This window comes from Larimichthys crocea, chromosome XIII (assembly GCF_000972845.2).
Source record: "Larimichthys crocea isolate SSNF chromosome XIII, L_crocea_2.0, whole genome shotgun sequence".
Classification (NCBI taxonomy): domain Eukaryota; kingdom Metazoa; phylum Chordata; class Actinopteri; family Sciaenidae; genus Larimichthys; species Larimichthys crocea.
Genome location: NC_040023.1, coordinates 16,297,597 through 16,309,297, shown reverse-complemented (window position 1 = coordinate 16,309,297; position 11,701 = coordinate 16,297,597). Strand labels below are relative to the sequence as shown.

General features: G+C 41.4%; 1 protein-coding gene across 1 annotated transcript; it reads left to right on the top strand.

The window, feature by feature from the left end:
* The first annotated feature begins 981 nt into the window (after nucleotides 1-981).
* she (Src homology 2 domain containing E) lies at nucleotides 982-8,886 on the top strand. The gene is made up of 6 exons (XM_010729828.3): nucleotides 982-1,895; nucleotides 2,360-2,486; nucleotides 4,501-4,755; nucleotides 4,990-5,335; nucleotides 6,944-7,063; nucleotides 7,737-8,886. The coding sequence occupies exons 1-6, from the start codon at nucleotides 1,449-1,451 to the stop codon at nucleotides 7,927-7,929; spliced, it is 1,488 nt and encodes a 495-aa protein (XP_010728130.2). The 5' UTR covers nucleotides 982-1,448; the 3' UTR covers nucleotides 7,930-8,886.
* Nucleotides 8,887-11,701: the final 2,815 nt, after the last annotated feature.

Here is an 11,701-nt window from a genome sequence, read left to right as displayed (position 1 = left end):
TATGCGGCGACTGCAACCTGTTACCTTTGTCGGGGATGTAACCGTCCCGCCCCAGCCTCTCTCAAAAGGAGCGCTGTGATTGGACGAGTGAGGTTATGTAGGCGGGACTTTAGATGTCGGCTACGTTTGCTATTGGTGACATCTCCACGTCAGTTATACATAGTTGTGCTGGACCCATTTAATGACCTTTTCGATGGGAAAAATAATTTGAATCTTGGATTTTTGCTCCAGAACAAACGAGAAAACTACAAGTACCAGTAATCAGTAATGGAGCAAGGTGAATACAGACTGGTGTCTCGTTATTTTTGTTTCTCTAATTTACCAGTAGATGGCGCAACTATCTACCTGCTGGTAGTTGAGGAACATCTTCCAAAAGTGCATGCTCTCCAATAACATGGAGTAAGTGCATGCAAGTTACTACTCCAGTAAATGTACTGTTACATTACAGTTATTCTGTTTAGGTTAGTGTGTGCTGTATTAAGATGCCATTTAGCTTATTTTACAAGTATTTTCTGGCTTATAATCCATTGTTATTGTTACCTATATTAACTAGGACACTTTTGAAAAATAATTTTAATCAAAATCATCGTTTTCTGGTTAAATATAAGCTAAGATAATACACAAGAAAAACAACAGATCACAACTTTACCGTAATTCATGTAAAAGGTACTTATATTAGGATTTATTTAGATGCGTATATAGAGCATAAACAAAATTGGCAATGGACCAAATAAAATAACTCCACAGTGATCATTAACTGCAAATGTCTCCAAATTAGCGAGCTGACCAGAAATATGATTTCAGATGTTGTGAAGTGCAGAAGAAAGTTCAAATTATGTAATAACTTGTCATAACTGTCTCATGTTGGAGCCTACATTTAAGAAACTTGTGTATACATTGAAACTATTACAGTAAATCTACCCCGTCCCGTACACACGGCTCCTCCCCAAAATCCTGCGACATCACACAGTCTGAGCACACAGCTTTCCCCTCAGTCTCATCACTTCTTCTGGTCGACCGACTGGACGCATCATCTCACGCTCCGGGAATGGGATCTCTACTGGGTTCAAAGAAAAACTTTGAGTTCTTTCGAGTTTACGCTCTCCAGAAGCTACTTTTCAAACTGCAGGGATAGTTGTTACTGCAGGTGCAGGGCGACAGCAACAAAGAGTCAACTGGCCAATGACTTCCAAGACGCACCAGAAGTTGTCGGCAAGTTTCAGATAGAAGACAGAAATCAGTTTAGCACTATGAGGTGGTGATTTTAAGTGACATTTCAGATCACAGTAAGTTCAACCGAGGCGTGCGTAAAATATCTGTGCGTAAATTTGGAGCTGTTGCGCACGGTTCAAATTAAATTCTAGTGAGGCAGCTAATGCGAAAACGTATAAAATACTACAGGTCTGTTCATTTTTAAATCTGTGAGAAGTGATTATAACTTGACAACCATGGCAAGATGGTTCAGAGATTTCCCCATTAACTTGAAGAACGGAAACGAAAGAGTTCGCTCGGCCTCTGAGTCTGGTCCACAAACTCGACCCAAACCCTCGTTTTCTCGTGACAGTCTGAAAGGAAATCAGCGCAAAGACGGTGGAGTGGGGGGTTTATTGGCAGGGAGAAACAGGAAAAATTCGGCAACAGAATTGGGTCGTAACAACACTGGTTATGGTGGGGCAGTCTGGGATAGTTTTACAACTGGAAAAGGTCGCAAGAACTCCAAGGTCGAGACTGGGACATCAGATGAGAACCGCCAGGTCAGGACCTCTAGTTTGGCGCAAGCGTACATCAGCAGGATGATCAAAGTGGACAAACAGGACAAGACCCCCAAACTCAACGGGATAAGTGAACAGAAGCAGCCAGAAAACGAAAAGTCAAGACCTGACATTAAAACAAAGGTAAGTGACTTCTTACAGATAATACAAACCCCATGTTCCACCTTTAATCTTCACATTTCATCTGTATTTCATCCTTTAGCAGCATGCAGGTTAAAAATCAATATACTGTACAGTGCAAAAAACAAATTTCATTGTAGGCTTGAGGTCAGTCTTTCCTTTGTGTTTTCCCTCCCCACCTCAGTTCATAACCCTGTATTCAGTTTCCATTGCTCTCAAAAGAATACAATGTAATGAAACTGCATTGTGTCACATCAAACAGTTAAACACAATGCAGTGACCTCTTTGCAGAAATATTCCTGCTTGTCCCCTCCACTACTTGTCACCCACTCCGTCATAGACACCACACACACAAACTGTACCACCCTCACCCCCTGACTCCTCTGTTGTTTCCAGGTAGATGTGACATCTGAATAGGCAGAGCAGCCCAGTATTGTGCTGTCTGACATGTTGTTTCATTCTCACAGCTGATTATCCTGGAGGACTATGCAGATCCTTTTGATGCAGAGAAAACCAAAGAGCAGAGGGAGGCTGAGCGAGCAGGAGTGAATGATGGGTACATGGAGCCCTACGATGCCCAGGTCATCATCACAGGTGAGATCATCTATGTCATCATCTATTTCTATCGCGATTACAGTTAATGGAAGGATCAGTCAGTGTGGCATCTTGACTGCACATATTTCAAACCAAGGGCAGCATCCTTCAGTGAGAGTAATGGACTATTTTGTCAGAGGGTGACCTTAAAGAGAAAAAATATGTTCGAAGCAAACCAAAAGTGCAAGTTCTCATGATTTTACTGTAACAGTCACTTAGTGACAAGAATGGCAGAGGTAGTTCAACTTGACATTGTCAAGACTTTTAGATTTTTAAGTTGGTATCATCATCATGTTTTCTGCCAATATATCTACATGTATTTACCTGATAACCCTCTTTATATGTCACCTTTGATAAGCTGAGTAAATTATATGTGAGCCAAGGAGCACTTTTTTTTTACGTCGTAACTAAGTTTGTCTCTACTCACACTATGTCACATTCTTCCTAAAGGGCTGTTTTAAAGGGAATTTAGGAGCCAAACTAAACCCTCAATCTCTGCTGACTTCCCACCCCGCTGGCGGTTGCCATAGGAACAGTGTTGTGCAGGGACAATGGGTGCAGCTTCCTCTTCCAACTTCCTGTCTCCTGCCTCTGTTTCCTTTGCCCCATTCTCTTGATAGGAAGTTGGCCCCAGTGCCCCCCCCTTCCCCGTTCTTCACACATAGACACATACATACACAAAATACTTTATGGTCCCTTACATGTGAAGAAAGTTAAAATACCCCCTCACCCCGTTCTCAAAACCTGCAGGTCCCCCCCTTGGTCTCGCCCAATCACTTCCCAGCAGTCAGGAAGTTGCCTGGTCAGGCAGCCAATCAGCGACTGTGTTGACCTTTTCTTCCTGTAGCTCCATTGTTTGGCCACACAATAGTGCAGACACACAGGCTACCTGTCAGACAGCAAAGAAACACTCTTTGTGAAATTCCTCAAAAAAAAAAAAAAAAAATTAAACGACATGTCATAACAAATAAAAATTCAGAGAGAAAATCACAATTATGGTATTAGTCCACAAACTAAACTAGTGAGGTCGCCATGCATTAACATTCAGTATAACTAAGATAAATAAATAAATAAGCATAACACTTAGTTTGAGTTGATGGACAAATTCACTAGTCTAACTTGTGTATTATACATATGTATTTTAAAATTACTCATAATAAATAATCTTCTTTTTCAGTTATGCAGTTTTATGCAGACGAATAACGGGAGGCTTGCAAAAATGTATACTTCACTACAGGTATACTTAGGTAAAAAAAAATAATTAAGAGTATAGAGAATTCATTTTAAATACATTTAGCTTCCAGCTTATTAGATGTCCATAACCAAAGCTGATTCATTCAAATACAGTTATGGAATACTGTAATAAAGGAGTTCATTCAACTTCATGGTCACTTAAAGGCTGTCTGTTGCCGTTTAGTTGTCCTGTGTACTGTATACTGAATGGTACACTCAATATTTTGTTCACCCCACTTATATCAATAAGGGTAGATAAAATATTAAACATACCTCTCAGTATAATGCAGTACAGTTCAACAGCACCACAGCAACTACAACCACAGCATCCAAAATGATCATTAAGTTAAAGCAACAGCTCTCTAAAGCAGTTTGAACAAAAGTTAAACATTATAACTTTCATGAAGCTTGAATGCTTTAGAGCAGAACTTATTAGACTGCATTATTATAGTAGTATAATTCTAAGGCAAATGCTGGATATAAAAGTGTTACAGCAGAATTGGAGAACTCACTATTGTATTATTGATCCAGAGCTCAATATAAGCTTAATTTACAGAAATAGTATATTGCATCGTGTATGTAGCTGTTCTTTATGATCAGATGAAGCAGTTATTTTGCCATATTATGAATTTGAACATGAGGCAACAGAAGAGAGACTAAAACTATCTGTCTTGAAAGCAGCTCATCTACTGAAAACACTGATATGACATCCTGCTGATGATTGATGATTCTTAATCTGATGTCAATACTATTAACTAATCACATGACCTTTCTGCTGCAGAGGTTCGTAGACGAGGATCCAAGGACCTCCTGAAAGTGTGTGTTCTGCTGGACCGAGGCCAGAGAGAGGGGAAGGGAGAAGAGGGAAAGCCCACACCTTCAAATATCTATGACACGCCATATGAGGGCGGGCTGGAAGGCGACCGTGAGGGGGTGTGGATCCCTGTCACACGGCCAGAGTCTGACATCCGTCCCGCTGGAGAGTACGAACTGCCCTGGGAATGGAGAAAGGAGGACATTGTTAGAGCGCTGTCAGGTAGAGAAAGGGAGAGAGGGATGATGGGAAGGGTGGGGGTTCAGGGTGTGGAGGAAGGATGCCATGAGTTTTATTTGTACAGTAATGCCACAACAATTTTGTGTTTGCTTTAGAGAGGAAACCAAACAATCCTGCTGAATCAATTTCCAGAGATGTGTTTACTTTGGTAGCTCTGGCATGCTTTGATAGAATTTTATTATGAAAGGTTGATATTGTCTCTCCTGCTTCCTCCAGCTCAGTTCGAGGCAGTGGATTGTTCTCCCAGTAAAGAGAATGGTTCAACCCTCGTCCGCCAACAGCAGCAGCAGCAACAACAACAACACACCCTAAGGCAGAAGAACTGGAACCATAAAATACTTGTACCATCTTCTCCATCCTCCTCCTCTTCTCCCTCCTTTCCCTCCTCTCCTATTCTCAAACTCTCCCCTCTCACACCCCCATCTCCCTCTTTCCCTACCCTCAAACTCTCACCCTCTTCTAGTCCTAACAAACTTTCCCCTCCGTCTCCTACCTCCCCCAATGCCCCACTGGATGGGGAGGCAGCCAAAGTGGACCCCAGCCTGCCCCTGGAGAAGCAGAGGTAAGTAAAACATATCAGTAGGAGGAAGAAGGGAAATGTTGCATATGATCGCTGGACATTTTAGTGAAGAAACAATACGTTCAATGTGATTAAATCTTCCAAACTTTATTGGACTGACTCAGGTCATCATCATGCAAATGTGCAACATAAACCAAGGTATATAAATATTTTATTTCATCAGGCTGACATCATGTTACAGTACATTGTCAAAAATAGTTGCAAATCAGATCAGCAAATTCCTACGTTTCAAATGTGACATAAATATATATAGAAGATTCAATAGATCCCGCTGATAAAATAATATATTAAGAAAGGGGTTAGGGTTAAGGGAAACCATGATATTTAAGTGGACATTTTATAAATGACAAAACATTCTTGTTAATCTTGTGTACCTCGCTATAAATAACAAATAGGAGTGGTATTCTAGCTCTGTTTGCAAATTTAAGTTGGTTTCCTTCAGTTTCTGCTCTGATTTACTCCCTCAGTCCAAAGAGGTGATTTGGAAACTCACAGTGTATAAAGCTTTACTTATTTGATTTATTTGATAGACTTGTGATCTACCACTCACTTAATGCATGCTCAGCCTTGAACAGGGTTATCAGATTGATGGAATTAAATAAATGAAATGGGGGTTGAGACACCTTTATCTCATCCTTAAGTATCATCAGTGATTATCTCATAATCTGCACAATAAATGCCACTTCCCGTCATCCTGTCTGCTTTCTAAGTTCCTCTGCTTGCATTCGCTGTGAAAGTAAGGAATAATCTGTGTTTCCCTCCTGAATATTGGCTGAAAAATCAATCTACCTTCTTAAAACTCGTAAAGCAATCAAGCAGATTCAACATCTGATCTAGTGACTCACAATGTCAAATACACTGCAGAGGCTGCCAGTCTTCTTGGCCAAAATCACACATATATTTGGAAGCTTGGCACATAGACATTTTTAAAGTGAATCTTGGCATTTATCACAGAGAGCATAAACCAGCAGCAGCTCTTGAGGACACTGTGGTGATACGGTTCTGAACATTTACGCCGAAGAGAGGTGTACCCTTGAGGTGAGGCTTGAATAGACCGGAGAGACTCATGCATGGCCTTTCTTCTCAGATGGTACATGCAGGGAACATGCTCAGAGCATGTTAGCATTTGTCCCTCTCATGTTGTGGCTGAATGTGGCTTGAGTGTTTTGCTTCCAAGGGCACATACAGCCTGTTTATATATGCCCCTAACCTGTGGCCACTGGCAACAGTGCCTTGTGACCTAAAAGGCCTTCCCTCGAGACTCTGCACAGACACATACATGTGCATTTGGCCTTTTTATTTACCTCTTTGCCCTCCCACATTCACCTTTGACATTGTTAACTGATTCAGCCGACAGTATACATATATCCATCTGTCTGATTTATGGTGACAGTAAATCTTTGTTGGTTTCCGTGCTTTTCGTGCCTCCTGTCAGTCTGCCTTTTTTTCTCTCTATCACCATCATCACCTATCATTTACTTGACATCTGACTTATCTCCATATGTCACTACCTTACATGTCAGTGATCTGCTGTCTCTAACTGCATCTCTCCCTCCCCCTGTACCTCCCTCCCTCCCTCGCCCCTCCAAGCTGGTACCATGGCAGTGTGAGTCGGCAGCAGGCTGAGGCTCAGCTGCAGCGCTGCAGGGAAGCCAGCTTCCTGGTGAGAGACAGCGAATCAGGAACCAGCAAGTACTCCATCGCTCTGAAGTGAGTGCGCAAAAGTGTGTATTTCCTGTGTGTGTGTGTGTCTGTAGAAAATGGTACATGCACGCTATATAATACGACATGTACATATTTATAGCCCTATTTTTATCCACTTTTGTTTTGCTGCATCACAATCTCAGTCTTTCTTCGAGCTGAGTTACAGCGTGTCAGTGTGCTTGAAAAGCAAATCTGCTTTTCTGACTTCAAAATGTTCTTTTGTAATGCCACACTTTAATAGTGTTTGGCCATTTTTAAGGAAATGCCAATGAGCTACTGTACCAGGTATTTTGGTGGCACCCAAAGCATGATAATGTGTCACTTGTAGAATAGAAACTACAGAAAAACGTGCCAGGAACAGGTTCTCTAGGATAAAGGCTGAAATCCTGTGGTTCAGTTGTGTGTATGTACGTGCGTGTGTGTGTGTGCGCATGTGCCCGAGTGCACATTTGTTGTACGCTGCTCATTCATTTGAGAGTCCACATCATTAACCCCATTTACACATCCACTGAACTCAGAATATACACAGCCTCATGTGGGGAGATAAGAGAGAACATTGTTTAGTTATGACACCTAGAGTACATTATCAGTTCTTTAGCATCTTATAACTTTTAACCGTGGCTATTGTGGTGTGTCTGTCTCTTCTGACTCTTCTGTTGTTTGTGTCTTGTTCCATCAGGACCAGTCAGAGCTGTGTGCACATCATTGTGGCCCAGACTAAGAGCGTTAAAGGCTTGGGCTTCACCCTGGATCAGAGTAGCTGTGTCTTCTCCAGTATCCCTGAGCTGGTCCACCATTACTGCACACACAGGCTGCCTTTCACTGGAGCAGAACACATGACCCTGCAGCATCCTGTGCCCAGGCCACACTGAACATGCGTAAAAAGAACAAACACACACTCACACACACTAGGGCATAAATACACATGCGCAGAGAGACATGTATTACACATTTATGCACAAATGCACACAGACACACACATTAACTTGTTAATACATGTGTGCACACACATACTCAAAGATATGCTGCTTTGGATTTGTCCCGTGTACTACTTTAATAAGTTTATGTTTGTATCGCTTTCATGCGCACCCTAGTGGTCAAAGTCATACATTACAATAACCATTGATCATACTAAAATCTACAAAACACACAAGCCCTTCTGAACCACAGCTGGTGTATTTGCTCTATCGACTTGCCATACTTAGTAAACTGATTTCTGTATTATGTGAAACAATGCACACGAAGCCCTGCACTTACTGTAATCCAGCAGATATTTGAAGCAAGTGGAGAGGCTCACCTCATGGGATGCCCTTACACAGAGGTGCTGACATCATCAATTAGCACCATGCCATCTAGTTAGGCGTGGTCTGTGAGATCAATACACCTGATTGGAGTATATTCATTCATCCATCTGACATGTCAATCAACCAATTGATCTATCCTGAAAATCAGGCTCATTTTCCAACCACTCTTTCTGTCAAGAGAAAGAGCTTTATCGATTAGGTGATTAGAACTAGTGTAGTGGGAGGGGTCTTATAAGATTACAGTGCCCTGTCGGCAAAATTGTATGAGTGTAAGTGTGCAGAATAAATATGTGAATGTCCGTTCATGTGCCTTTACTGTAATCTGAATCCGAGGTTGACTTACTTTATTGTGAATGACCTGCTTTACTCTAAAATGTACTATGCATTATAATGATGTATGTATAAAGTGATGAGTGTTGGATGTTGTCAGATTTTTTTTTACACCAACCACACAATGATGTGTGCTGTATATTATTGTTGTAAGACTTTTATTCAGTAAATAAAATAAAGTTCATATTAACTGTGGACAAACAGTGTGATTAATAGTCATGCTGGCAGCAGAAAGGGTTCAAGGAAAAAAAAAAGAAGCTGTGAAACAAAGATGAGAAGCTAACCGGCGTGAATCTGTGTGCTTTTCTCTTGTAGCTGTAAAAACCATTGACCTGAGTGTGAAATCAATTACAGTTCCACACACATGTGCAACCTCATGCATGCACACACACTCACCTATTGTGGTGAACAAACATGACCACACACATCAGCACACATGCATAAATAGTGTACACGCAAACAGCATTTACTCACACAACCCCAAAAGGTGGTGTGTTTAAATCCTCGCCAACACACACACACACACACACACACACACACACACACACACGAAGCGTCTCACAAAATGCAGAGAAGCTTTATCCTCGCAATGATGCAGGGAAGCGTGTGTTTGTGGTAAGATATGTCTTACCAGTAAACACCAGTGTGTTGGTTTGCATGCATCTCTTGTACTGTGTGTGTGTGTGTGTGCAGGCGGGAGTGTGCTCATGTGCGCACCCATGTGTGCATTTATGCATGTGTGTATGCAGTCCTGTTATGTGTATGCGTGTGTGTGTGTGTGTGTGTGAGTGAGAGAGCGAGATAGAGAGAGGGAGTCAGAATTTTTCTGTTCAGGGATTACCAGGTTGCCATGGTGATTAGTTAGAGTGAGGTAGGGCCATCTCTACAGGGAACGAGGAGAGGGAGGAGAGAGGGAGAGAAAGAGGGAGGAGAGACAGGCTGCAATATAAAAAGAGCTATGAATAACCGTGGCCATAGTGCCATAGTAGCAATGTAGCTCGCCCACAGAAGCTTGGTTTGTGAATGAAGAGCAGCAACATGTAATGTCAGAGCACTGCCAGAAATTAGTAATTACAAAGAGCTTCCACTCCTCTTACTGTCACCTCACAGAGCAGAATTTGTAGAGCTTTATTGACAGTGTGACACCTCCTCAAGGGGTCACAGCGTATAGTCGGCTCCACAACAAATACTCAAAGACACTTATACAAGGCAGATGTTTACTTCGGCGTGGGTTTGAACCCAGGCATTCCGGTTGAAGAGCCATCCGTAATCTTGGCCATCCTGCTGCCGAGCGTGACACAAATGGCAAATGTTACACAACAACAGACACCACTAACTATCACTCCTCCCTCCATCCGTGTGATGTGTTGTGGTTAGTCCTCTATGTTCTCTTAATTAAATCACAAAGTAGGTCAAAACAAACAAGAAGCCAGGGGTGCCCGACACATGATTCTGTTTTTGAGAATGTTGCACTCTGTAACCATCTAACCTACAATCTTTAATGTTTTTTTTTGTTACATAGCTTTGCTGTCCAGTGAAAACCATGTATCTCCTTTTTATATATTTTAAATAAGGATTGATAAGAATGAGGGATTACAGTAGCCTGTGTTCCTAGACAAAGATAAATAGAACATTTAAAAACTCTGTTGGAGGATCTGAAAACTGCTTTGTCATGTCACTTAAAACAGGGCATACACATTTTGGAGATACATGGTTTTCAGAGAACAGCGATGATGTGCATAATTTCTATCACTTGCACTCTGAATATGAGCTTATAATTTATCAGAGATGAAGAAAGTATTCTGATCCTTTACTGAGGCAATACAGAAATATAAACATGTAAGTAAAAGTGTTGTCTTTAAAATGTTACATAAGTAGAATTCCAGAAAAATATAAATGGTTAAAGTACTTATTATACAGCAAAATGAGTTATGTTGCTTTTATGTTGTCATCCATTGTATTAATTGATGATTATTATTATTGTTATCGTGTTAGCATTTTGATGTTGCATCTGGTTGAGGCAGAACTCATTTTAACTACTTTTAATACCACTGGATTACTCAGTCTATAACGTACATATACATATCATATTTTCTAAGATTAGCATATGTTTGGTGTGTAAAATCTTAGTTTGCAGTAGGTTTCAATATAAAAATATACTACAGTATTTTGCATCTGAAATGAAGTAAAGAGGTATAAAGTAAACATAAAGAACAAATTCCTCAAAACTGTATTTAAGTACCATAGCCTACTTGTGGAAATGCCCAGAAGTAATCATGTCTTTTACTTTGTTTTACACTATTAATCAGTCTGTGATCCATAGGTCAGATTTGTATGTTGTTAGTCAAAGTGTTGCCCAGATATGACAGAACCACAGGAAGTAATTGCAGTCACCAGAAGACAGAATGACAGCCAAAGAGGATGGGACAGAGGAAAGAAGAGCGAGCGAGGGAGAGAGAGAGAGAGAGAGAGAGAGAGAGAGAGAGAGAGAGTGTGAGCGTGAGAGGGGTGTAAGGGGAAGACAAGCACTTGTGGGGGTCTCAGCTTTTAAATAATTCAGAGGGAGAGACTCACAGCACTCAGTGCAGAGGAGGAGCACTGTCAGGTCAGCTCATTCACTGCAGAGGAGAGGTAGAAAGCGCTGTGTGGAGAGAGGAAGAGTGTATAAAGATAGCATGAGAGAGGAAGACATTACAGTGGAAAAGTTTGCCTGTGTGTGCATGCATATGCACATTCGTGTGTGTATGCATTGTGTGCATTTATGCATGAGTGTGTGTGTGTGTGTGTGTGTGTGCTGTGTGCCAGCTGCGCATGTGTCTTCTTTTTTGTGTGTCGGTGATGAAAATAGACAAAATGAAGGAGAAACAGGTCGTTTCCTTCTGTTTCTGGTATCTCTTAGTCACCACGGCAACCGCCTCCCTCCCTCCACCCCACACTCCTGTTTACTTAGTTTACTCTTCCCCCATCCATCCCTCCGTGCCTCCCACGCTTTTTTTTTTTTGGACTCCTA

Bases quoted from the DNA above. Each gene is read 5' to 3' on its own strand.
- she (XM_010729828.3), top strand. From the start codon at position 1,449: ATGGCAAGATGGTTCAGAGATTTCCCCATTAACTTGAAGAACGGAAAC. The intron at 1,896-2,359 runs GTAAGTGACTTC...TCATTCTCACAG, and splicing joins GACCTGACATTAAAACAAAG to CTGATTATCCTGGAGGACTA. The intron at 7,064-7,736 runs GTGAGTGCGCAA...TTGTTCCATCAG, and splicing joins AAGTACTCCATCGCTCTGAA to GACCAGTCAGAGCTGTGTGC.